Below are 25,702 nucleotides of genomic sequence, written 5' to 3'. Positions count from 1 at the left end.
AGGACAGGAGCAGATGGCTCCCCTGGGGGAGCTGCTCAGCAGGAGTGAGCTGGCACTGGGCCCTCAGCCTGTGCTGCCTCCCAGCTCCCAGCCAGCTTTGCACTGCAGGGCCCTGGGCAGCCCCTGGCCTGCCCTGGCAGAGCTGTGCTTGGGATGGCCCAGTGCAGTGCTGGGGTGGGTGGGCAGCTGCTGCAGCAGAGCTGGGCTGGAGGGGCTGTGTCAAACATCCCTCTGGAGACCTTCACAACACCTCCTCAGGGTTCCACTCTGTGAGCCAAGCTCCCCTGAAGTCCTGTCACAGCTCCAGAGTGGTTTGGGAAGCCTTAGTGCTGGGGAAGTGCAGAGGGTGTGGAATGCAAGCAGCAAAGTGTGAGTGGAGCAGATCAGAGCCAGAGAGGCCTTTGGGCTGGAGGGGAGCCTGAAGCCCATCCAGTGCCAGTGCTCTGCCAGGCTGGGGTGGGGGGGCTGCTCAGCCTGCAGAGAAGGCTCCAGGGAGGCCTCACAGCAGCCTGCCTGGGCTGGGGCAGCAGCTGTGTTTGCAGCCAGCCCCTCAGGCAGGGCAGGCTGTGTGCAGGCCTCTTGCTGTCACCCCAGCTGCCCTCTGCCTCCCCTTGCAGCTGAGCCTCTCCCCTCTGCTGGAGAGGAGCTCCTGGTGTTGGCCAGGGCCCCCCAGGGGAATCCTGGTGTGGGGCAGAGGCCAAGGAGAGGCTTCATGGCTGGCACTGGGCTGCAGGAGACCCTCCCTCCAAAGTCACCTTGCCCAGCCCCTGCTCTCTCCTGGTACCTGCAGCCCTGAGGCTCTGGGGGTTGGAGCTCAGGCTGCTCCAGGATGGGGATTTGTCTCTCCCAGCTCTCCCCTGGGAGCTCCTGAGCTCAAGCACTTCAGCTGGTTGAGTGGAAGAGCAGAGCTTTGTCTCCACTCCTCCTCTCTTGGGGAAGCTTTTTCCTGCAGCTGCTGGGGGAGGGAGGACAACTTGGAGCTCTGCTCCTAGGCTTGAAGCAGCTGTCTGACAAAAGCTCCCAGAGGTTCCCCTTGACAGTGCTGGGTCACCAGAGCCTGCCCCTGAGGAGGAATGGCCCCAGCCTGCCCAGAGGGAGCGGTGGTGGCAGGCACTGCAGCTCAGCAGGGCTCTCAGCTCCCACCAGACACTGCAGTGGGGCTGGGCAGGGGTGGAAGGGACTTCTGCCCAGGGTGGGGGCTGCTGGAGCAGAGCACTCTGTACTCCTCCCCTCCTCCACTGGAGCAGGACCAGCCCTGGGGACTGGGGAAGATGAGCCCCAACTACCAGCTGAGGTCTTCAGAAGCTCAGAGGTGGAGCAGGGCTTCACCAGCAGCAGCTCTGTGTGGCTCTGGCAGGGTCAGGAGTGCCTCTGGCAGAGCTTCCATGGAGAGCAGCCCAGGGGCTGTGGTGCTAAGGGGGATTGCAAGGCTGGCAGCACCTTAGTGGAGCTTGGTCATGGAGCTGACAGCCACCTCCAGGACCCAGCTGGCTGCACTGGGGCAAAGCAAACCCAGCCAGCAGCTTTCCTGGTGTCCCTGAGGGTCCCTGAGGTAGCTCAGGGGGATGTGGTGGGCTGCCCCTGGCTGGGAGCTGCAGCAGGGCCCAGAGGAGTTTGTGTTGGTGCTGGGTGGGCTGGAAAGGGAAACCCCAGTTCCACTGCCCTCCCATCCCTGAGGAGCTGTTGGTCCTCCAGGAGTTTCACCTTCTCCTTGCACCACTGCTGGGGCAATCCCTGAGCTTGGGAAAGGCCTCAAGGGTCATCAGGCCTCTGCCCAGCAGCAGCCTGGCCCTTAGGCCATGTCCCACAGTGCCACAGCTGCTGGCTTTGGGCTCTGCCACCCCCAGGGTGCTGACTCCACCACAGAGAGCAGAAGGTTGCCCTGAGCCCTGGAGCAGTGCTGGGGCTGAGCAGGGCAGCTCCTGGGTCCCCTGCTGGCAGTCCTGAGCATCTCCCTGGTTTGTCTTCTCAGATGGAGCTGAAGAGGAAAAGATGGAAACTGAGGCAGATGGGCAGCAGCCTGAGAAGGTAAAGCTGGCTCCTGCTGCTGCAAGGCTGCTTCTGGCACTTGGGCCCCTGGGCAGCTCTGGAGCCCTCAGCACAGGCAGGGAGCTGCTGCAGCAGGGCCAGGGGAGGCCACAGCAGTGCTGGCAGGGCTGGAAGCCCTCTGCTGGGAGCCAGGCTGAGAGAGTTGGCCTTGGGCAGCATGGAGAGGAGAAGGCTGCAGGGAGAGCTTTGGAGGCCTTCAGTGCTTCAAGGGCTGAGCAGAGAGCTGGGGACAGAGTTTGGAGCCTGCTGGGCCAGGCCAAGGGGTGGTGGTTTGAGCTGAGAGAGGGAGAGTCAGACTGGGGAGAAGGGAGAGATCTTTTGTAGCATGAGGGTGGTGAGAGCCTGTCCCAGGCTGCCCAGGGAGCTGGGAGCTGCCCCATGCCTGGCACCAGTGCAGCTCAGGCTGGTTGGGGCTGGGAGCAGCCTGCCCTGGCTGCAGCTCTCCCTGCCCTGGCTGCAGCTCTCCCTGCCCTGGCTGCAGCTCTCCCTGCCCTGGCTGCAGCTCTCCCTGCCCTGGCTGCAGCTCTCCCTGCCCTGGCTGCAGCTCTCCCTGCCCTGGCTGCAGCTCTCCCTGCCCTGGCTGCAGCTCTCCCTGCCCTGGCTGCAGCTCTCCCTGCCCTTGGCTGCAGCTCTGCCTGCCCTGGCTGCAGCTCTGCCTGCCCTGGCTGAGCTCTGAAGCTCCTCCCCAGCCACAGAGGTGTGTGATTCTGCTGGAGGCAGGGTGGGCAGCACAGGGTGGGAGGTTCCCTTGCCTCTCAGATCAGCTCAGCTCAGGGGCTGCTGCACCCCAGCTGGAGCCAGGCTGGCCCTGGGCTGCTGCCTGGCAGGCTCTTCCCAGCCTGGCAGTGCCTTGTTGGTGCTGGTCTCAGTCAGAGTTGGCACAGTGGGCATCAGCTGCAGGCAGCCTTTGGCATTTCATCTCTTCCTGTGTGGCAGTGCCTGAATCCCACAGGATCATGGAATAGGTTGGGTTGGAAAAGGACCTGGGGGGGTCATCAGTTCCCCCCAGCCAAGGGCAGGGACCCCTCCCACCAGCCCAGGCTGCTGAGGGCAGTTTGAGAGGCAGCATCCAGGTCACCAGCAACTGCCTGCTGCAGCTCTCCTGCTTCAACCAAGCCTTCCTCCCATTCAGGCTGAGAGCAAAGTGGAGAGTGAGCCTGAGGAAGGAGATAAAGCCCAGGAAGGGGAAAATGAGAGACCTGCAGAGAAGGAGGCAGAGAGTGAAGCTGCTGCAGACCCCAAGCCAGGTAATGGTTGCCAGCTGCTCCTCCAGCCCTGCTGGCTCTTCACAGCCTCCCCTGAGGTGGTTGGAGCAGGCTCTGACCCCAGCTGGGCAGCAGTCCTCCCTCTCCCACAGCAGGCTGCTTCATGCCCCAGCAGTGACTGCTCCAGGTCCAGCTCCCTGCAGAGCTGAGCACAGCAGCAGCAGCACAGGGAGGGCAGGGTCAGAGGCAGCCTGTTCTCCTGCCCCTGGGGCACAGCCCTGGGGCACTTCTGCTGCAGAGCACAGCTCCCTTCTAGGGGAGGGGGTCAGGAGCCAGCTGAGTGCCCCTGGTGCAGAGCCCTGGGCTTGGTGTTCTCCCTCCCTCAGAGATGAGTCCCAGCTCTCTCAGCACATGCTCCCTGCCCCACCCTGGGCTGGGTTTTGCCCTGATCCTTACTCCCAGGAGCCTTCTCCTGGAGCTTCCATCCAGGGCTTCAGCCCCAGGTGGGCACCAGAAGCTTTTGGGTTTGATGTGGTGGAGGAGTTGGTTTGGACAGGCAGTGCCTCAGGTGAGTGGAAGGGAGGAACTGACAAGGTGGAGAGCAGAAGCCTCCCAGGCTGCCCCTATTTGCTGGGTCCCTGTTCCCCTGGCAGCATCTGGAGGAGCAGCAGTGCTGTGGCATGGGAGCCTGGCAGCATGTCCCCCCCTCTGCCCTGGTGAGACCCCCCCAGCACTGCAGTCAGCTCTGCTGCCTCCACACCAGAAGGGGCTGGAGGTGTTGGAGAGGGTCCAGAGGAGGCCACAAAGATGGGCAGGGGGCTTGGGGCATCTCCAGGCACAGGCTGAGGGGCTGGGAGCATCTCCAGACACAGGCTGAGGGGCTGGGAGCATCTCCAGGCACAGGCTGAGGGGCTGGGAGCATCTCCAGACACAGGCTGAGGGGCTGGGAGCATCTCCTGACACAGGCTGAGGGGCTGGGAGCATCTCCAGGCACAGGCTGAGGGGCTGGGAGCATCTCCAGACACAGGCTGAGGGGCTGGGAGCATCTCCTCCAGGCACAGGCTGAGGGGCTGGGAGCATCTCCTCCAGGCACAGGCTGAGGGGCTGGGAGCATCTCCAGGCACAGGCTGAGGGGCTGGGTTGTGCAGCCTGGAGAGGAGGAGGCTCTGGGGAGGCCTTACAGAGGTGTTCCAATGCCTGAGGCTGAAGGAGAGCTGGGGAGGGACTCTGCAAGGGCTGGTAGTGGCAGGGTGAGGAGCTGGAGACTGCAGTGGGGGAGAAGTCCTTGCCAGGGAGGCTGGGGAGGCACTGAGCAGCTGCCCAGGGAGGCTGGGGAGGCTCTGGAGCAGGCTGCCCAGGGAGGCTGGGGAGGCTTTGGAGCAGGCTGCCCAGGGAGGCACTGAGCAGCTGCCCAGGGAGGCACTGAACAGCTGCCCAGGCTGGGGCTGCCCCCTGCCTGGAGGTGTTGAGGGCCAGGCTGGCTGAGGCCTGAGCAGCCTGGGCTGGGGGGAGGGATCCCTGCCCAGGGCAGGGGCTGGAGCTGGATGCTCCTGAGGGTCCCTCCCACCCAGCCTGTGCTTCTGAGCCACTGCTCAGTGCCAGCCCTGCCCTGCCACCCTGCTGCTGGCAAGGGGAGCAGGCTCCTGACAGGGGGGGACTCTCTTGCAGAGGAGAAGGAGGCAGAAGAGAACAAGGAGAATGTTGATGCCAGCAAGGACAAAGAGAGTGAGGCTGGGAGGAAGAAAGTGGAACATGAGATCTCGGAGGGGAACGTGGCCACAGCTGCAGCTGCTGCCCTGGCCTCAGCTGCCACCAAAGCAAAGGTTTGTCTCAGCCCAGCTCTGCCTTGGCTGCCTCCCAGCTCACATCACAGCTCTCCTGCAGCTGCTCCTCGCTTCCACATCCCTGGGCTTTCATGTCCTGCTCCCAGGAGCCTGCAGGGCACAGGTGCCTCTGCCCTCTGCTCTGCTCTGCCTCCCCAGGGGCAGCCTGGGCAGCTGCTTCATGCAGTCAGGGAGCACCCCCGAGGGAACACCCCCCAGGGAGCACCCCCAGGCCCCCAGGGAACACCCCCCAGGCCCCCAGGGAACACCCCCAGGCCCCCAGGAGCACCCCAGGCCCCAGCAGGTGTTGCTCACTGGGGGAAGGCTCTTCCCTGCTCAGCAGCTCTGGGGGCCCAAACCCTGCTGTGCCCTGGAGCTCCACAGTTCTGCTGTGCTGGGACCCCAAGAGCTGGCTGTGACAGGCAGCTCCAGTGCTGCTGGGCTGAGAGGCTCCTCTGGGGCTGCTGGAAGCACCTTCTTGTCTCTGGCTGGCTGCTGAGCTGTGCCTTCCCTCAGCTCCCCATCCAGGAGCTCTCACTCCTGACTGAGGTTGTCTTTCACTTGCTCCTTGCAGGAGCCACCTCCAGCCCTTCCTCCTGGCTCCCTTTCAGGAGCTCCTTCCTCTTGCCTTGCTTTGGGCCTTTCTGGATTCAGTTTGTACTCAGAGTTTCCTAATGGCTCTTGGATTCAGTGCCAGGCTCTGTGCCACAGCACCCCAGCAGGAGGGGTTGGGAGGCAGCTCTGGAGCTCCCCCAGCCCAGGCCCTGCCCCAGCAGGGCCCCCACAGCACCCTGCCCAGCAGCACAGTGCCCAGGGGGGGTTGGAAGCTCTCCACACCAGCAGACTCCACAACCTCTCTGGGCAGCCTGGGACAGGCCTCCAGCACCCTCACAACAAACAACTTTCTCCTCCTGCTCAGGTGGAGCCTCCTGGGCTCCAGTCTGTGCCCTCTGCCCCTTGTGCTGGCCCTGGGCACCACTGAGCAGAGCCTGGCCCCAGCCTCTTGCCCCCCCTGCTCCCTTCAGCTCTTGCTGAGCATTGCTCAGCTGCCCTCTGGGGCTGCTCTGCTGCAGGCTCTCAGCCCCAGGGCCTTGGCTGCTCCCAGAGCTGCTCCAGGCCCCTCAGCAGCTCCCCCTGGACTCTCCCCAGCAGTTCTCTCTTGCATTGGGGAGCTCAGACCTGGCCCCAGCCCTGCAGCTGTGGCCTCAGCAGGGCAGAGCAGAGGGGGAGGAGAACCTTCCCCAGCCTGCTGCCCACCCTCTCCCTGCCCCCAGGACACCCTTGGCAGGAGGGCACAGTGCTGGCTTGTGAGCAGCTTGTCCCCCAGCCCTCCCTGGTTGCTCTCCATGGAGCTGCCTCCCAGCAGGTCACCCCTCAGCTGTGAGGGTGCAGGGCCAGGACCCTCCCCTTGCCCTTGCTCATCCTTGTAGAGGCTTTCAGGATGAGCCCAGGCTGCCCTGCCCCACTGCTCCCCTGCTGCCTCTGTCCTTCTGCACAGCACTCAGGAGGCTCTGGGGCACAGCTGGAGGGGCAGGGAGCATCCTCACCACCTCCTGACATGGAAATCTCCTTTCCCAGCCCAGGAGCTGCTGGCTCTGAGCCTGGCACTGAGGGCAGTGCCCTGCCTGCCTCCAGAGGGGCCAGGATGGCTGCAGCAGGGTGGAGCTGTGGCTGGCTGCTTGCTGCCCTGGGAGCTTCGTTCTGTGCCTTGTGGGTAAAGCAGAGCCCTGTGCTTCATCCCCAGCACCTGGCAGCAGTGGAGGAGAGGAAGATCAAGTCCCTGGTGGCCCTGCTGGTGGAGACCCAGATGAAGAAGCTGGAGATCAAGCTGCGGCACTTCGAGGAGCTGGAGACCATCATGGACAGGGAGAAGGAGGCAGTGAGTGGGCTGCAGGGGGGGCCTGGGCCTGGGGGGGCTGCCCAAGCTCCCTGAGCCCAGCAGCAGCCCAGGGCCACCCAGCCAGGGCCTCCCAGCCAGGGCCACAGGGTTCTTGAACCCCTCCAGGGCTGGGGACTGCACCACTGCCCCTGGGCCAGGCCTGGACAGCCCTCAAGGGGCAGAAGTTGTTCCTCCTGTCCAACCTAAACCTCCCCTGGGGCAACCTGAGGCTGTTTCCTCTCATCCTGTCACTTGTTCCCTGGGAGCAGAGCCCAACCCCCCCTGGCTCCAGCCTCCTGTCAGGGAGCAGCAGGCAGCCAGGAGGTCTCCCCTCAGCCTCCCCCAGCCCCCCCAGCTGCTCCTCCCCAGCCCCTTCCCCCTTTCCCTGCCCTTCTGGGGCAGAGACTGCCTGTGGCAGGGTCACACCCCAGCTGGGTGCTGCCCTTCCCCCCCCAGAGCAGCCTGCCCTCAGAGCAGAGGTTCCCCCCTGCAGGGAGCAGTCTCTGGAGCCTCTCCCTGGGGGCAGCTTGCCCCTGCTTTGCCCCCCAGCAGCTGGCAGCACCCCCTCAGCCCTGGGTGTGCTCAGCCTGCCCTTCCCTGGGGATTTGCTGCCCTTCCCATCCTCACTTGGCCTTCATCACACTGCTGGGGCTTGGCAGGCTGTGTGCCTGTGTGGTGGCAGAGGGCAGCAGGGATTCCTCCTGGCTCAGCAGCCTCCACAGTTTCAGGGTGCTCTTTGCCTCCCCCTCTGAGTGGCAGCTCAAGGAGTGGACCCAGAAGGGTTCTCTGGAGAGGTTTTGCTCCCTCTGGGGCACTGCTTCTGTCAGGCTTGGGGGTTGTGCCTTCCTGAGACCTCTGACAGCTCCCTCCCTACAGCCATGCCCAGAGGTTCATTTTCCTGCCCCTCCTTGGCCCTCTGGCAGATCAGCTCTGTCCCTGCCCCTGCCATGGGGAACACTCCAAGCACTACAGGTCCCTGGGGGCTGTGCCCTCTCTTGCTCCTCTGCCTTTGCCAGGGGAGGGCAGTGGGCAGAGGCCTCTGGGCCTGCAGGGTGGTGGATTTTAGGCAGGACTCAGCAATTCCAGTGCTGAAACTCTCCCCCTGCTGCCAGGAGCCTCAGGCTGGGGAAGGCCTCCAAGCCCTGGGGGCTGGGGGCTGGAAGGGGACCCCTGGAGCCCAGCTGCTGCAGCAGGCTCACCTAGAGCACAGGGCAGCATCCAGGTGAGCTCTGAGGGGCTCCAGGGCTGCAGACTCTGCTGCTTCTCACCAAGTCCAACCTTCTGCCCAGCACCTCCCTGACCCCTGGACTGTGAGTGCCACAGCTGCCCCCTGGGTGGAGACTCCCCACCTCCCAGGGCAGCCTCTGCCAGTGCCCACACTCCTGAGCCAGCACTGCTGGCAGGACCTGAAGCCTCTCTCTGCTCAGGAGCAGCCAGTGCTGCAGGTGGAGCTGCAGGAGAGGGCTGGGTACTGCTCTGAGCTGCCCCTGGCTGCTTGGCACAGCCCCTGGCTGCTTGGCACAGCCCCTGCCCCCTGGGCATCACCTCCAGCAGGGCTGCAGGGCCTTGGGCTGCAGGGCCTCGGGCTGCAGGGCCTCCTGCTGCAGGGCTGCAGAGCTGCAGGGCCTCCTGCTGCAGGGCTGCAGGGCTGCAGAGCCTCCTGCTGCAGGGCTGCAGGGCTGCAGAGCCTCCTGCTGCAGGGCTGCAGAGCTGCAGAGCCTCCTGCTGCAGGGCTGCAGGGCTGCAGAGCCTCCTGCTGCAGGGCTGCAGAGCTGCAGAGCCTCCTGCTGCAGGGCTGCAGGGCTGCAGAGCCTCCTGCTGCAGGGCTGCAGAGCTGCAGAGCCTCCTGCTGCAGGGCTGCAGGGCTGCAGAGCCTCCTGCTGCAGGGCTGCAGAGCTGCAGAGCCTCCTGCTGCAGGGCTGCAGGGCCTCCTGCTGCAGGGCTGCAGGGCTGCAGGGCCTCCTGCTGCAGGGCTGCAGGGCCTTTGCAGCCCCTGCCTGGAGGTGCACAGCAGGGCAGGGCCCCAGAGAGCAGAGGCCTGGAGGGGGTTGGGAGGAGCCCTGCTCCCTGCCTGAGCCTTTCTCTGGGGTCATTTGCAGCAACCCTGCTGGGGGCTGCCTGCCCCTGTGGGACCTCCTTGCACACAGGCTCCATCCCCCCCTGCTTCCAGCACCTCCTTCCCCTGCCTGTCAGACTGCTGGGGGAGAAGGGAGCCAGGGCCCCATGACTGATGCCATTGTGGTGCCTGCAGGCAGCCCCCAGCCAGGGCCATGCTTTATTCATGAGGCCCCAGCCCCATCTGCCTGGGTGGCTGAATGCCTCCTCTGTAGCCTCCAGCCCTGCTGTTCAGCACTGACAACTCCTGCTGGGGCTGGGGGAGCCCAGGAGGGCTTCTGCCAGGGAGAGGTCTCCTTGGCAACCTGCTGTGGGGGAGCTGCCCCTGGGATGCACATCCAGGGCTGGCAGAGCAGGCAGCCACAGCCATGGGGGCAGCTGGCAGGGAGGGGGCAGCAGGCTGGGCTCAGGAGGCCTCCCTGGCCAGCACAGGGTGCTCTGCAAGTGCAGGCCTGGAGTGGCTTCCCACAGAGCTGTTCAAGAGGCCTTAGAGGTCAGGGAGTCCAACCCTGGCCCCAGGGCAGCACAACCCTGGCCCCAGGGCAGCACAACCCTGGCCCCAGGGCAGCACCAGCCATGGCCCCAGGGCAGCACAACCATGGCCCCAGGGCAGCACCAGCCATGGCCCCAGGGCAGCACAACCCTGGCCCCAGGGCAGCACCAACCATGGCCCCAGGGCAGCACCAGCCATGGCCCCAGGGCAGCACCAGCCATGGCCCCAGGGCAGCACCAGCCATGGCCCCAGGGCAGCACCAGCCATGGCCCCAGGGCAGCACCAACCATGGCCCCAGGGCAGCACCAACCATGGCCCCAGGGCAGCACCAACCATGGCCCCAGGGCAGCACCAGCCATGGCCCCAGGGCAGCACCAACCCTGGCCCCAGGGCAGCACCAACCATGGCCCCAGGGCAGCACCAGCCATGGCCCCAGGGCAGCACCAGCCATGGCCCCAGGGCAGCACCAACCATGGCCCCAGGGCAGCACCAACCATGGCCCCAGGGCAGCACCAACCATGGCCCCAGGGCAGCACCAGCCATGGCCCCAGGGCAGCACCAACCATGGCCCCAGGGCAGCACCAGCCATGGCCCTCAGCACCACAGCTCTGAAACCCCTCCAGGGCTGGGGACTCCCCTGGGCAGCCTGGGCCAGGCCTTGGCAGCCCTCAAAGGGAAGAAATTGTTCCTCCTGTCCAAGCCAAACCTCCCCTGGGGCAATTTGAGGCTGTTCTCTCTTGCCTTGTTCCTGGGGAGCAGAGCCCAACCCCCCCTGGCTCAGCCTCCTTGCAGGTTGCTGCAGGCAGCCAGAGGTCTCCCCTCAGCCTCCCCCAGCCCCAGCACCCCCAGCTCCCTCCCCAGCCCCTCCCCAGCTTGGTTGCCCTTCCCTGGCCCTGCTCCAGCCCCTCTGGCCCTGCTGGGGTGCCAGGCCTGGAGGTGTTGCCCAGCCCAGGGGGAGAATCCCTCCCTGCTGCCCCTGCCCCCCCCAGCTGATGCTGGGAGCTCTGCCCCTGGGAGCCCCTTCAGGACACAGCAGGGAGGCTCCAGCCCAGGCAGCTCAGAGCCCTGGGGGTGCAGGAGAGGCCCTGGGGGTGCAGGAGAGGCCCTGGGGGTGCAGGGGCAGCCCCCTGGGGGTGCAGGGGAGGCCCTGGGGGATCAGGGGCAGCCCTGGGGGTACAGGGGCAGCCCTGGGGGTGCAGGGGAGGCCCTGAGCAGCAGCAGGGGGAGCCCTGGGGGTTCAGGAGAGGCCCTGGGGGATCAGGGGCAGCCCTGGGGGTGCAGGGGCAGCCCTGGGGGTGCAGGGGAGGCCCTGGGGGATCAGGGGCAGCCCTGGGGGTGCAGGGGCAGCCCTGGGGGTGCAGGGGAGGCCCTGAGCAGCAGCAGGGGGAGCCCTGGGGGTTCAGGAGAGGCCCTGGGGGATCAGGGGCAGCCCTGGGGGTACAGGGGCGGCCCTGGGGGTGCAGGGGCAGCCCTGGGGGTGCAGGGGAGGCCCTGGGGGCGCAGGGGCAGCCCTGGGGGATCAGGGGCAGCCCCCTGGGGGTGCAGGGGAGGCCCTGGGGGCACAGGGGTGGCCCTGGGGGCGCTGGGGCAGCCCCCTGGGGGTGCAGGGGCAGCCCTGGGGGATCAGGGGCAGCCCTGGGGGCGCAGGGGCAGCCCTGGGGGCGCAGGGGGTGACCTGGGGGCGCTGGGGCAGCCCTGGGGGCGCAGGGGCAGCCCTGGGGGTGCAGGGGAGGCCCTGGGGGCGCAGGGGCAGCCCTGGGGGCACAGGGGCAGCCCTGGGGGCGCAGGGGCAGCCCTGGGGGCGCAGGGGAGGCCCTGGGGGATCAGGGGCAGCCCTGGGGGCACAGGGGCAGCCCTGGGGGCACAGGGGCAGCCCTGGAGGTGCAGGGGAGGCCCTGGGGGCGCAGGGGCAGCGCTGGGGGTGCAGGGGCAGCCCTGGGGGTGCAGGGGCAGCCCTGGGGGATCAGGGGCAGCGCTGGGGGTGCAGGGGCAGCCCTGGGGGCACAGGGGCAGCCCTGGGGGATCAGGGGCAGCGCTGGGGGTGCAGGGGCAGCCCTGGGGGCGCAGGGGCAGCCCTGGGGGCGCAGGGGCAGCCCTGGGGGCGCAGGGGCAGCCCTGGGGGTGCAGGGGGTGACCTGCCTTTGCCTCCCCAGCTGGAGCAGCAGAGGCAGCAGCTGCTGACGGAGAGGCAGAACTTCCACATGGAGCAGCTGAAGTATGCAGAGCTGAGAGCCAGGCAGCAGCTGGAGCAGCAGCACAGCCAGGGCCCCCAGCAGCCCCACCAGCACTCCTCTGGGCCTGCCATCCCCCCCCTGGGGGCACCAGCACACCCAGGCCTGCTGCCCCACCAGCAGCCCCCTCCCTACCCCATGCTGCACCACCAGCTGCCCCCTCCCCACCCTCAGCCAGGTAAGGGCTGCAGGGGCAGGCAGAGTCCCAGCAGGGGGCGCCGGGGAGGGACCCCTGGAGCTCAGCAGGGCACCACAGCACCCTGCCCAGGGGCACAGTGCCCAGGGGGGGTTGGAAGCTCTCCACAGCCTCCCTGGGCAGCCTGGGGCAGGCCTCCAGCAGCCTCCCCCCAGAGGAGTTTCTGCTGCTGTTGAGGTGAAGCCTCCTGGGCCCCAGCCTGGGCACCACCTTCCCCCCCCCACCCCCCAGGCCTCTGCAGGCATCCATAGGATTCCCTCCCAGCCCTCTGCTCCCAGGCTGAGCAGCCCCTGCTGCTCACCAGAGTGTGGTGGGGGTCAGAAGGGACCTTTGGGGATGGAGCCCAAGCCCCCTGCCCAGGCAGGCCCTGGAGGAGGTCACCCAGAGCCCTGCAGCTGCCTGCTGCCCTTGGAGCAGTTTCCTCCCCTCCCCGTTCCCAGCCTCTGCCCAGTGCCCCCTGCTCACTGCTGGAGAGCCCCCAGCCCCTGCTTCCCCTCCCTGCTTCCCCTCCCTGCTTCCCCTCCCTGCTTCCCCTCCCTGCTTCCCCTCCCTGCTTCCCCCTCCCTGCTTCCCCTTCCCTGCTTCCCCTCCCTGCTTCCCCTCCCTGCCCCCTCCCTGCCCCTCCCTGCCCCCCCTGCCCCCCAGCACTCTCACGGTTGTGTCTCTGCTCTCTTGCAGGTCAGATGCCAGGCCCTGGCTCCATGCTGCCTGGGCAGCCCATGGCAGGCAGGATGATGCCAGGAGTGGCAGGCAGCATCCACCCTGCAGGGGGCGCTGCCCCTCCCCCTGGCATGTCTCCCATGGCAGGAAACCTGATTGGGCCTCGTGTGCCTCTGGCAGCTCCAAATGGCATGTGTGAGTGAGCCCTGGGACCCTGCTGGGGGCACAGACCCCCCCGGGACCCTGCTGGGGGCACAGAGCCCCCCTGGGACCCTGCTGGGGGCACAGAGCCCCTGGGACCCTGCTGGGGGCACAGAGCCCCCCTGGGACCCTGCTGGGGGCACAGAGCCCCTGGGACCCTGCTGGGGGCACAGAGCCCCTGGGACCCTGCTGGGGGCACAGAGCCCCCCTGGGACCCTGCTGGGGGCACAGAGCCCCCCTGGGACCCTGCTGAGGGCACAGAGCCCCTGGGACCCTGCTGGGGGCACAGAGCCCCCCCGGAATCCCCCTGAGAGTCAGCCCAGATCCCCCCAGGACCCTCCTCAGTGTCTCAGAGCCAGCCCAGAGCAGGGGGGGCTGGAAGGGACCTTGGGCTCCTGCAGCTGCAGCCCTCCCCCCCCCCGGGCAGGGACCCTCCCCCCCGGGCAGGGACCCTCCCCCCCCGGGCAGGACCCTCCCCCCCGGGCAGCACCCTCCCCCCCCAGGCAAGGACCCTCCCCCCCCCAGGCAGGGACCTTCCCCCCGTGCAGGGACCCTCCCCCCCGGGCAGGACCCTCCCCCCCGGGCAGGACCCTCCCCCCCGGGCAGGGACCCTCCCCCCCGGGCAGGGACCTCCCCCCCGGGCAGGCTGCTGCAGGCCCTGGGCTGCCCCAGCAGTGCTGAGGCTTTGCTCTCCTGTGCAGGCTCTGCACAGGTGCTGCTGCCAGGGGCTGCCCTGCAGGCCCCCCCCCCTGCACTGCCCTGTGGCTTATTGATCACATCCCTGATTTATTGATGGGGCCCCCAGGCTCAGGGACCCCCCAAACCCCTGCCCCCAGCCCAGGCTGCTGAGGGCTGCTCCAGCCTGGCCCTGACCACCTCTGGGGGGGACAGGCACAGTGCAGCCTGCTGCAGTCTCTCCCACCCTCACTCCCAGGATGGTCCTGGAGGTCCTCTGCAGCTGAGGCCATCCTGTGGCTCCCAGCTGCTGACAGCAGTGAGCTGCCAGCCCCTCAGGGCCTCTCCCAGCCTGCCCTGGGCACTTGCAGGGCCCCACAGCTGCCCTGGGCACTTGCAGGGCCCCACAGCTGCCCTGGGCACTTGCAGGCAGGGCCCCACAGCTGCCCTGGGCACTTGCAGGGCCCCACAGCTGCCCTGGGCACTTGCAGGCAGGGCCCCACAGCTGCCCTGGGCACTTGCAGGGCCCCACAGCTGCCCTGGGCACTTGCAGGCAGAGCCCCACAGCTGCCCTGGGCACTTGCAGGGCCCCACAGCTGCCCTGGGCACTTGCAGGCAGGGCCCCACAGCTGCTCTGGGCACTTGCAGGGCCCCACAGCTGCTCTGGGCACTTGCAGGGCCCCACAGCTGCCCTGGGCACTTGCAGGCAGGGCCCCACAGCTGCCCTGGGCACTTGCAGGCAGAGCCCCACAGCTGCCCTGGGCACTTGCAGGGCCCCACAGCTGCCCTGGGCACTTGCAGGCAGGGCCCCACAGCTGCCCTGGGCACTTGCAGGGCCCCACAGCTGCCCTGGGCACTTGCAGGCAGGGCCCCACAGCTGCCCTGGGCACTTGCAGGGCCCCACAGCTGCCCTGGGCACTTGCAGGCAGAGCCCCACAGCTGCTCTGGGCACTTGCATGGCCCCACAGCTGCCCTGGGCACTTGCAGAGCCCCACAGCTGCCCTGGGCACTTGCAGGGCCCCACAGCTGCCCTGGGCACTTGCAGAGCCCCACAGCTGCCCTGGGCACTTGCAGGCAGGGCCCCACAGCTGCTCTGGGCACTTGCAGAGCCCCACAGCTGCCCTGGGCACTTGCAGAGCCCCACAGCTGCCCTGGGCACTTGCAGGCAGAGCCCCACAGCTGCTCTGGGCACTTGCAGGGCCCCACAGCTGCCCTGGGCACTTGCAGGCAGAGCCCCACAGCTGCCCTGGGCACTTGCAGGGCCCCACAGCTGCCCTGGGCACTTGCAGGCAGGGCCCCACAGCTGCTCTGGGCACTTGCAGGCAGAGCCCCACAGCTGCCCTGGGCACTTGCAGGGCCCCACAGCTGCCCTGGGCACTTGCAGGGCCCCACAGCTGCCCTGGGCACTTGCAGGGCCCCACAGCTGCCCTGGGCACTTGCAGGGCCCCACAGCTGCCCTGGGCACTTGCAGGCAGGGCCCCACAGCTGCCCTGGGCACTTGCAGGGCCCCACAGCTGCCCTGGGCACTTGCAGGGCCCCACAGCTGCTCTGGGCACTTGCAGAGCCCCACAGCTGCTCTGGGCACTTGCAGGGCCCCACAGCTGCCCTGGGCACTTGCAGGCAGAGCCCCACAGCTGCTCTGGGCACTTGCAGGGCCCCACAGCTGCCCTGGGCACTTGCAGAGCCCCACAGCTGCCCTGGGCACTTGCAGGCAGAGCCCCACAGCTGCTCTGGGCACTTGCAGGGCCCCACAGCTGCCCTGGGCACTTGCAGGCAGGGCCCCACAGCTGCCCTGGGCACTTGCAGAGCCCCACAGCTGCCCTGGGCACTTGCAGGCAGGGCCCCACAGCTGCTCTGGGCACTTGCAGGCAGGGCCCCACAGCTGCCCTGGGCACTTGCAGGCAGAGCCCCACAGCTGCCCTGGGCACTTGCAGGCAGGGCCCCACAGCTGCCCTGGGCACTTGCAGGGCCCCACAGCTGCCCTGGGCACTTGCAGGCAGGGCCCCACAGCTGCCCTGGGCACTTGCAGGGCCCCACAGCTGCCCTGGGCACTTGCAGGCAGGGCCCCACAGCTGCCCTGGGCACTTGCAGGCAGAGCCCCACAGCTGCTCTGGGCACTTGCATGGCCCCACAGCTGCCCTGGGCACTTGCAGAGCCCCACAGCTGCCCTGGGCACTTGCAGGGCCCCACAGCTGCCCTGGGCACTTGCAGGCAGAGCCCCACAGCTGCTCTGGGCACTTGCAGGCAGGGCCCCACAGCTGCTCTGGGCACTTGCAGAGCCCCACAGCTGCCCTGGGCACTTGCAGAGCCCCACAGCTGCCCTGGGCACTTGCAGGCAGAGCCCCACAGCTGCTCTGGGCACTTGCAGGGCCCCACAGCTGCCCTGGGCACTTGCAGGCAGAGCCCCACAGCTGCCCTGGGCACTTGCAGGCAGAGCCCCACAGCTGCCCTGGGCACTTGCAGGCAGGGCCCCACAGCTGCTCTGGGCACTTGCAGGCAGAGCCCCACAGCTGCCCTGGGCACTTGCAGGGCCCCACAGCTGCCCTGGGCACTTGCAGGCAGGGCCCCACAGCTGCCCTGGGCACTTGCAGGGCCCCACAGCTGCCCTGGGCACTTGCAGGGCCCCACAGCTGCCCTGGGCACTTGCAGGCAGGGCCCCACAGCTGCCCTGGGCACTTGCAGGGCCCCACAGCTGCCCTGGGCACTTGCAGGCAGAGCCCCACAGCTGCTCTGGGCACTTGCAGGGCCCCACAGCTGCCCTGGGCACTTGCAGAGCCCCACAGCTGCCCTGGGCACTTGCAGGCAGAGCCCCACAGCTGCTCTGGGCACTTGCAGGCAGGGCCCCACAGCTGCCCTGGGCACTTGCAGAGCCCCACAGCTGCCCTGGGCACTTGCAGGCAGGGCCCCACAGCTGCTCTGGGCACTTGCAGGGCCCCACAGCTGCTCTGGGCACTTGCAGGGCCCCACAGCTGCCCTGGGCACTTGCAGGCAGGGCCCCACAGCTGCCCTGGGCACTTGCAGGCAGAGCCCCACAGCTGCCCTGGGCACTTGCAGGCAGGGCCCCACAGCTGCTCTGGGCACTTGCAGGCAGAGCCCCACAGCTGCCCTGGGCACTTGCAGGGCCCCACAGCTGCCCTGGGCACTTGCAGGCAGGGCCCCACAGCTGCTCTGGGCACTTGCAGGCAGAGCCCCACAGCTGCCCTGGGCACTTGCAGGGCCCCACAGCTGCCCTGGGCACTTGCAGGCAGGGCCCCACAGCTGCCCTGGGCACTTGCAGAGCCCCACAGCTGCCCTGGGCACTTGCAGGCAGGGCCCCACAGCTGCCCTGGGCACTTGCAGGGCCCCACAGCTGCCCTGGGCACTTGCAGGCAGGGCCCCACAGCTGCCCTGGGCACTTGCAGGCAGAGCCCCACAGCTGCTCTGGGCACTTGCAGGGCCCCACAGCTGCCCTGGGCACTTGCAGAGCCCCACAGCTGCCCTGGGCACTTGCAGGCAGAGCCCCACAGCTGCTCTGGGCACTTGCAGAGCCCCACAGCTGCCCTGGGCACTTGCAGAGCCCCACAGCTGCCCTGGGCACTTGCAGGCAGAGCCCCACAGCTGCTCTGGGCACTTGCAGGGCCCCACAGCTGCCCTGGGCACTTGCAGGCAGAGCCCCACAGCTGCCCTGGGCACTTGCAGGCAGAGCCCCACAGCTGCCCTGGGCACTTGCAGGCAGGGCCCCACAGCTGCTCTGGGCACTTGCAGGCAGGGCCCCACAGCTGCCCTGGGCACTTGCAGGGCCCCACAGCTGCCCTGGGCACTTGCAGGCAGAGCCCCACAGCTGCTCTGGGCACTTGCAGGCAGGGCCCCACAGCTGCCCTGGGCACTTGCAGAGCCCCACAGCTGCCCTGGGCACTTGCAGGCAGGGCCCCACAGCTGCCCTGGGCACTTGCAGGGCCCCACAGCTGCCCTGGGCACTTGCAGGCAGGGCCCCACAGCTGCCCTGGGCACTTGCAGGCAGGGCCCCACAGCTGCTCTGGGCACTTGCAGGGCCCCACAGCTGCCCTGGGCACTTGCAGGCAGAGCCCCACAGCTGCTCTGGGCACTTGCAGGGCCCCACAGCTGCCCTGGGCACTTGCAGAGCCCCACAGCTGCCCTGGGCACTTGCAGGCAGAGCCCCACAGCTGCTCTGGGCACTTGCAGAGCCCCACAGCTGCCCTGGGCACTTGCAGAGCCCCACAGCTGCCCTGGGCACTTGCAGGCAGAGCCCCACAGCTGCTCTGGGCACTTGCAGGCAGAGCCCCACAGCTGCCCTGGGCACTTGCAGGGCCCCACAGCTGCCCTGGGCACTTGCAGGGCCCCACAGCTGCTCTGGGCACTTGCAGGGCCCCACAGCTGCCCTGGGCACTTGCAGGGCCCCACAGCTGCCCTGGGCACTTGCAGGCAGGGCCCCACAGCTGCCCTGGGCACTTGCAGGGCCCCACAGCTGCCCTGGGCAGCCCCTTCCAGTGCCTCACCCCCTCAGAGGGAAGAGCCTCTTCCCAGTGTCCAGCCCAAGCCTGCCCTGCTGCAGTTCCAGGCCCCTGCCCCCTGCTGCTGCCCTGCTGCTCCTGCTCCCCTCCCTCCCTCCCCTTCCCCTCTTCCTGAGCCTCTGCCCCCGGGAGTTTCTCTGTCAGGTTCCATTGCTGCTTCCTCCCTTCCCTCCCCCTCTCTGCTGTTGGTTTTCTCTCCCCTCTGAACAACTCTGTCATGTTCCATCAGCATCTCCTGCCTGCCCTTCTGTGGGCTCCCTTTCTCCCCTCCCCCTGCAGCTCTGGAGCCCTCTCCTCTCCCCTCTGTTCCCTCAGGAGCAGCTCTGGGTGTGGAAGGTCCTTGTTCCACCTGCTGTGAGGGGCAGGAGGTGGCAGAGGCTCCCCCCAGCTCTGGGAGGTGCTGAGTGTGACCTGTGGCAGCTCCTGGCTGCACAGCTGGCAGCCTGGGGGGGCCTGGGGATGGAGGAGCACAGTGAGACCAGCCAGGGAGCCTGAGGGGGAGCCTGGGGGGCAGAGGGGCCCCAGGCAAGGCCATTTCTGGGGCCAGCCCTTGCTGTGTGCCCCTCACCCAGTGCTGTCCCTGGGGCTCTGCCTGGCAGGGGTCTGCAGCACAGCCTGCAGGCAGCAGTGGGGCAGCTGCAGGGGAGCTGATGTCAGCCTGGGGGAGGCCTCCTGCAGCTCCCTGCTGCTCCCTGCAAGGAGGCTGAGCCAGGGGCTTGGGCTCTGCTCCCCAGGAGCAAGGGAGAGGCCCAGAGGGAACAGCCTCAGGCTGCCCCAGGGCAGGCTGAGGTTGGGCAGGAGGAGAAACTCCTTCCCTGAAGGGGCTCTCAGAGCCTGGCCCAGGCTGCCCAGGGGGTGGTGGAATCCCCAGCCCTGGAGGGGTTTGAGAGAGGCAGAGCTGTGCTGGGGCCATGGCTCAGCCCCTGGCAGGCTCAGAGCTGGGCCTGGTGACCCTGAGGGCTTTCCCAGGCAGATGCTTCTGCCTCCTGCAGCCCCTGGCTGTGCCCTTGGCTCCCTCTTCCCCATCCAGCCCCCCCCGGGCTCCTTCTCACCCTGGCCCTGCTCTTTCCTTGCAGATGCCCCTCCTGCACAGCCAGCTCCACCAGCAGAAGGGGTGACCCCTCCTCCAGCTGCAGCCCCACCAGCTTCAGCTGCTCCCTGAGCAGTCCAGGCAGAAGGAGGAACTTCTACAGCAACATAGTGGTGACCAAAACCGACTTCCTTAGCTCCCTCCTGCCCTCCTCCTGCCCCAGCTGTGGCTGTGCACCCACACAGAGCACAGGCTCTCCTCCCCCCCTGGCCTTGGCAGCCCTTGGCCTTCCTTTGGGAGAGCTCTGGACCCAAGATGCCAGCAGTGCCTCCATGTTGCTGGTGCCAAGTCCTCTCTGCTTGCCCTGCAGACTCTGGTTTCTTCCCTCTTGGTGCTTTGAGCCTGGGCTTGCCCTGGGGAGGATGACCCCCCAAAAGCTGGGGGTGGAGGCATCCTCTGGGCAGCAGGGCACAGCTCCTGCCTGCCCCCCCTGCTCTCTGGGAAGGGCAAAGCAGCAAGGGGAGACTGCAAACCAGGGGCTGAGCAGAGGAGAGGCAGGGCCTGCTGCAGCCAGAGGATCACCACAGCTCCCTGGGCACCAGCAGCCAGCCAGGCCCTGGGGCTGCCCCCTCAGCCAGCACAGACCTCCACAGTGCTGACCCAGGGGCAGTGGAACACTCAGGGGGGGAAGCCTGCCTGCTGCAGGGCTGTGCCAGCCTGCCCTCTGCCCTGGAGGGTGCCAGCTGGACCTCCCCCCTCAGCAGCCCTTGGTGCAGCAGCCAAGGGAGGAATAAAGCCAGGTCTGGAGTCCCTCTTTCTGGAGCATATCCTTTGTGCTGTGGAGAGCAGGGGGTTAGGGAGGAAGGGCCAGGGCCTGGGGGTGGGCTGGGGTGTGGCACCACAGCACCCAGGGGGCAGCTCCCCCAGCCCCTGGCACCCCCCAGCCCCTGGCACCCCCCAGCCCCAGCAGCCTGGGGGAGGGAGCAGCCTCAGCAGGGGAGGTGTGGGAGTGGGAGCCCAGCAGTGTGGCTCTGCTGCTGGAGGCCTCCAGATGGTCAAACCCTGCTCCTGGGCTGCTCCTCAGGCGCTGCAGCAAGGCCTCTGCTGCCTGAGCTCTGGTGGCTCCCCTGCCCGGGGGCTGCAGGCAGCAGCAGTCTTCCTCCAGGCCTTACTCCCAGGGTGGCTTCCAGTGAGCCCAGTGCCAGTTTGAGGCTGGGCCAGAGACCTCTCCCACACCCTCTGAAGCCCCCAGAGCCACTCAGGTGACTGCCTCCCCCCAGTGTGACCCCTGCCCAGCCCCTGAGGGGGCAGGAGCCTGGGGGGGCATTTCTGAGCTGCCCCCAGGCCTCTGGCAGCTCAGCCCTGCTCCTGCCACCTGCTCTCCAAACCCACAGTGCCTGGCAGAGCCTGGCCAGGGCCTGCCTGCCCCCACCCCCCACCTCCCTGCCCTGCAGGGCTGCTCTGGGGCTGCTCAGAATAACCTCAGGTTGGTTGTGGCTTGAGCTCAACTTCTCCAGGCTCCAGCTGCAGACTTGAGGCCCTTTGGGCTTTGGTTTTTTACTGTCCTAGCTGTGGTCCTCCTGCCCCCCCCCTGTTGTCTCTGCCCTCCCTCCCCTCAGCTGCTCCCCTGCAGGGAGCTGCTCTGCTGGCCCCGGGGCTGGGAAATAAAAGCAACAAGAACCCCCTTGGTTTTGTACAAACCCTGCTGCCCCTGGTCTGAGTCTGCTTTCCACCCCCTGCCCCTGCTGGGCTCCCTGACAGCCTGGGGAGAGGAGAGGGAGCCCCTGGGAGCTTCAGGAAAGAGAGAGGCAGCTCCAGAGGAGGCCACAAAGGTGAGCAGGGGGCTGGAGAACCTCCCCCAGGGACAGGCTGGGAGGGTTGGGGCTGCTCAGCCTCAAGAGGAGAAGGCTCCAGGGGGGTCTTGGAGCTGCAGTTCAGTGCCTGAAGGGCTGGAGGAGAGCTGGGGAGGGGCTGCTCAGGAGGGGCTGTGGGGCAGGGGTTTGGAGCAGGGCAGGTTCGGGTTGGACAGCAGGGGGAAGCTGCCCTGGGAGGGTGGTGAGACCCTGGAGCAGGCTGCCCAGCCCTGCAGCCTCACTCCAGAGCAGCCTGGCTGGGGCCCTGCAGCCTCACTCCAGAGCAGCCTGGCTGGGGCCCTGCAGCCTCACTCCAGAGCAGCCTGGCTGGGGCCCTGCAGCCTCACTCCAGAGCAGCCTGGCTGGGGCCCTGCAGCCTCACTCCAGAGCAGCCTGGCTGGGGCCCTGCAGCCTCACTCCAGAGCAGCCTGGCTGGGGCCCTGCAGCCCCTCTCCAGCCAAGGTTCTGCTCCAGGCTGGCTGAGGCTGGGCAGGAAGTAGGAGGGAAGCTCCCTGCAGGTCTGGGTGCAGCCTGGGGCCACCCTGCTGCTGTGTGGATGTTCAGCTGGCCCCAGCTGGGGACTGGCAGCCAGCACTGAAGGGCCAGGGTGGCTCAGGCTGCTGGGGCCGGGGGCAGCAGCCTGGGGCTGGGGGCAGCAGCCTGGGGTTGGGGGCAGCAGCCTGGGGCCGGGGGCAGCAGCCTGGGGTTGGGGGCAGCAGCCTGGGGCCGGGGGCAGCAGCCTGGGGCCGGGGGCAGCAGCTTGCCCTTTCCCATCTGTGTGGTGTGAAGCTCAGCAAAGCTTTGGGGGCAGGCTCAGTGTCCCCTGCGGGGCTGCACTGGGCTCAGGGGAGACCAAGATGTCCTGGAGGCCAGCAGAAGGCCTCTGCCTGGTGCTGAGCCCAGCTGCCTGGTGCTGAGCCCAGCTCTGTGTCCAAGTGGAGCCTGCTCAGCCCCTGCTCGGAGGGCTCTGCATCAGCAGGGGCTGAAGCTGCCAGAGCTGTGGGCAGCAGTGGGGCAGGGAGGGCTCCCGATGCTCCTACCCCCAACTCCAGCTCCTGTGTCCTGCCTGGAGCTTCCAGCTCCACCCTGTGGCCCCTCAGCAGCTGCAGCTCTGCCTTCCCTGCCTGCCTCCAGCTGCTGGGCCCTGGAGCAAGGCTGCCCGGGGGGGTGGAGTCCCCAGCCCGGGGGGGGTTGGGTGGGAGATGTTAGGTGGTGGTGGGACTTGGTCTTGAGGTCCTTCTCCAGCCAGCTGCTCCTGTGGTTCAAGAAGTGCCCCTCAGGAGCCCTGAAGGTGTTGGGGTGCCCCAGGAGGGGCTGGGGTGCCCCAGGGGTAAGGGTAAAGCTCCATCCTTGAGCCTCGACCCCAAGGCTCTCAGGGCTGGAGCAGCTCCTGCAGGACAAGGCAGCCCCCAGTGCCCCCAGACTCATCCCTCCCCCCTCCCTGGGGGGTGGCAGCAGGGGCCTGGGTGACTGCCAGCAGCTGCCCCCTGCCCAGCTCTCCAGGAGCAGTGCCCAGCACCAGCTCCTGCCTGGCACTGTCCCTGCCCCTGGAGCCTCCACCTGCTGCTGGGGGTCACAGCTCAGGGACCCCTTCCAGCAGCCCTGGGAGCTCCAAGGTGGCCTCTGGAGGCTGCTGGGGGAAAGCTCAGGCTGAGGAGCTGGAAGGTTCTTGGCCCAGGGGGCTGGGTGCAGGCTGGGGGGGTCCTGCTTGGGGGGGGGGGGATGCTGTTGGAGGTGATTCTTCTACCCCAGGAGGAGTCCAGGCTGAGGCAGCTTCTGTCCATCTGTCTGTCCCCATGGGGTCCCTGATCCTCACCCAGCTGGGGGCCAGAGCAGATCAGCCCCCAGCTGCTCCGAGGGACAGGGAGGGGGGAGCAGATGCCACTGGGGGCTGCCCCATGGCTGCTGAAACACTGCAGGAGCTGCCAGCTGCGTGGGCTGGGCTGTGGAGCCGAGCTGAGGGCTGCCTGTGCTGCCCCTGCAGGACCACCCTGCAGGACCACCCTGCAGGCCCCCCCCTGCAGGACCCTCCCCGGGGCTGGGGCACTTCAGGCTAGGCCAAGAGCCACCAGCAAGCTGAGCTCCCGGTGCTGAGCTGGGCAGGGAAGGGATGTGGGGGCAGATCCCTCCCCAGCTGCCTGTGACCTGCTCCCAGGACAGACAGACAGACAGACAGATGTCCTCCAGAAGGGCCCCAGAGCTCTCCACGTGGCTGCAGCTGGGAGGCTTCTGCAAGAGCTGAGTCCTGCCCCAGGCAGCAGCAGCAGCAGCAGCAGGTTCTGCACCAGGGCAAGGAGCTGCTGCTGGTTCTGCTCCAGGGCAAGGAGCTGCTGCTGGTTCTGCACCAGGGCAAGGAGCTGCTGCTGGTTCTGCTCCAGGGCAAGGAGCTGCTGCTGGTTCTGCTCCAGAGCAAGGAGCTGCTGCTGGTTCTGCTCCAGAGCAAGGAGCTGCTGCTGGTTCTGCTCCAGGGCAAGGAGCTGCTGCTGGTTCTGCTCCAGAGCAAGGAGCTGCTGCTGGTTCTGCTCCAGAGCAAGGAGCTGCTGCTGGTTCTGCTCCAGAGCAAGGAGCTGCTGCTGGTTCTGCTCCAGAGCAAGGAGCTGCTGCTGGTTCTGCTCCAGGGCAAGGAGCTGCTGCAGGTTCTGCTCCAGGGCAAGGAGCTGCTGCTGGTTCTGCTCCAGAGCAAGGAGCTGCTGCAGGTTCTGCACCAGGGCAAGGAGCTGCTGCTGGTTCTGCTCCAGGGCAAGGAGCTGCTGCTGGTTCTGCACCAGAACAAGGAGCTGCTGCAGGTTCTGCACCAGGGCAAGGAGCTGCTGCTGGTTCTGCTCCAGAGCAAGGAGCTGCTGCTGGTTCTGCTCCAGAGCAAGGAGCTGCTGCTGGTTCTGCTCCAGAGCAAGGAGCTGCTGCTGGTTCTGCTCCAGAGCAAGGAGCTGCTGCTGGTTCTGCTCCAGAGCAAGGAGCTGCTGCTGGTTCTGCTCCAGGGCAAGGAGCTGCTGCTGGTTCTGCACCAGAACAAGGAGCTGCTGCAGGTTCTGCACCAGGGCAAGGAGCTGCTGCTGGTTCTGCTCCAGAGCAAGGAGCTGCTGCTGGTTCTGCTCCAGAGCAAGGAGCTGCTGCTGGTTCTGCTCCAGAGCAAGGAGCTGCTGCTGGTTCTGCTCCAGAGCAAGGAGCTGCTGCTGGTTCTGCTCCAGAGCAAGGAGCTGCTGCTGGTTCTGCTCCAGGGCAAGGAGCTGCTGCTGGTTCTGCACCAGAACAAGGAGCTGCTGCAGGTTCTGCACCAGGGCAAGGAGCTGCTGCTGGTTCTGCTCCAGAGCAAGGAGCTGCTGCTGGTTCTGCTCCAGAGCAAGGAGCTGCTGCTGGTTCTGCTCCAGAGCAAGGAGCTGCTGCTGGTTCTGCTCCAGAGCAAGGAGCTGCTGCTGGTTCTGCTCCAGAGCAAGGAGCTGCTGCTGGTTCTGCTCCAGAGCAAGGAGCTGCTGCTGGTTCTGCTCCAGAGCAAGGAGCTGCTGCTGGTTCTGCTCCAGAGCAAGGAGCTGCTGCTGGTTCTGCTCCAGAGCAAGGAGCTGCTGCTGGTTCTGCTCCAGGGCAAGGAGCTGCTGCAGGTTCTGCTCCAGAGCAAGGAGCTGCTGCAGGTTCTGCACCAGGGCAAGGAGCTGCTGCTGGTTCTGCTCCAGGGCTTCTGCCACGGTGAGGAATCCTCACCCCCTGCCTGCCCCCTGCCACCTTCACCCAACCCTCTGCTGCTGCCTCTGAGGGCAGCCCCAGGCAGCCATGGAGAGGAAGCTGAGGTAGGTTTGTAGCAGCGGTGCTGAGACGCTCAGGTGCTGCTTCCCCCCCGGGCTGGGCTCTGCCACCCTCCCTGCTCTGCATTGTCCCCACTGTCCCCAGCTCCAGGGCCGGGCTGCCGGCCAGTGCTGGGGGAGGCTCCAGAGTCCAGCCCCAGCCCCGGGCAGTGCATGGGATCCCAGTCAGATCCCGGTGCGATCCCAGTCAGATCCCGGTGCGATCCCAGGGGCTCTTCCCAGCCCCTCTCCCCCCTCACAGCCGTGTCCCCCCGGCCACCCCGCGGCCCCTGGCCGGTCCCCTTGGAAACCAGGGCCGGGGAATGCTGGGCAGGGGCAGCCCCCTGGGAGCAGGCACAGAGAGCAGCTTGTTCCCAGCGCGGGGGTTCCCCCCGGTCCAGTGCCGCCAGTATAGCCTAGGGGAGGGCGGCAGGGCTGGGGGCTCCCAGCGCTGAGCTGGGGGGGTCCCCCGCTGGGGCCAGGGGCACCTGCTGCGTGCTGGGGGGGGGGGGGGTTGGATGTGGGACGGAGGAGGTGAGAGCTGGGCGGTGGGTTGTGGGAGCTGGAAAGTGAGGTTTGGGTTGTGGGATGCAGGCTGGGGGCTCCTGGCTGCAGGCTGCAGGGTTTGGGGGGCAGGAGGCAGGCTGGGGGCTCCTGGCTGCAGGGTTTGGGGGGCAGGGGGCAGGCTGGGGGCTCCTGGCTGCAGGCTGCAGGGCTTGGGGGGCAGGGTTTGGGGGGCAGGGGCAGGCTGGGGGCAGGGGGCAGGCCGTGGGCAGCGTTGCTGTGCCGCGGCTGGTGGTCACGGGGGTGACCTTGGCAAGCCCTGGGAGACAAAGGTGGCCTTGGGGTGAGCAGGGCAGGGGACGGCCAAGGGTGGGTCCGGGCTGACCTCCCCCTGGCAGGACCCGGGGTGCCCCCAGGCACAAAGCCACAACATCCCCTGCGGAGGCGGGGCCCGGGGGCGCCGGTGGGCTGGGTGCCCCCCCGGCTCGGTGCCACCTGCAG

At 67.7% G+C, this 25,702-nt stretch overlaps 1 protein-coding gene across 1 annotated transcript in view; it reads left to right on the top strand.

The window, feature by feature from the left end:
• SMARCC1 (SWI/SNF related, matrix associated, actin dependent regulator of chromatin subfamily c member 1) overlaps positions 1-19,885 on the top strand; it is a 48,008-nt gene extending 28,123 nt beyond the window's left edge. The window contains exons 22-28 of the mRNA XM_068145789.1: positions 1,973-2,028; positions 3,182-3,296; positions 4,923-5,077; positions 6,822-6,956; positions 11,718-11,973; positions 12,670-12,846; positions 19,115-19,885. Of these exons, the coding sequence (XP_068001890.1) occupies positions 1,973-2,028; positions 3,182-3,296; positions 4,923-5,077; positions 6,822-6,956; positions 11,718-11,973; positions 12,670-12,846; positions 19,115-19,200 (980 nt within the window). The 3' untranslated portion in view covers positions 19,201-19,885. The remainder of the gene's footprint in view (positions 1-1,972; positions 2,029-3,181; positions 3,297-4,922; positions 5,078-6,821; positions 6,957-11,717; positions 11,974-12,669; positions 12,847-19,114) is intronic.
• The last annotated feature ends 5,817 nt before the right edge of the window (positions 19,886-25,702 follow it).

Source organism: Melanerpes formicivorus, unplaced genomic scaffold (assembly GCF_026170545.1).
Source record: "Melanerpes formicivorus ecotype bairdi unplaced genomic scaffold, bMelFor1.0.p_v2 SCAF_13, whole genome shotgun sequence".
Taxonomy (NCBI): domain Eukaryota; kingdom Metazoa; phylum Chordata; class Aves; order Piciformes; family Picidae; genus Melanerpes; species Melanerpes formicivorus.
Note: the sequence above shows the minus strand (reverse complement) of the source record. Positions and strands in the feature narration are given on the sequence as shown.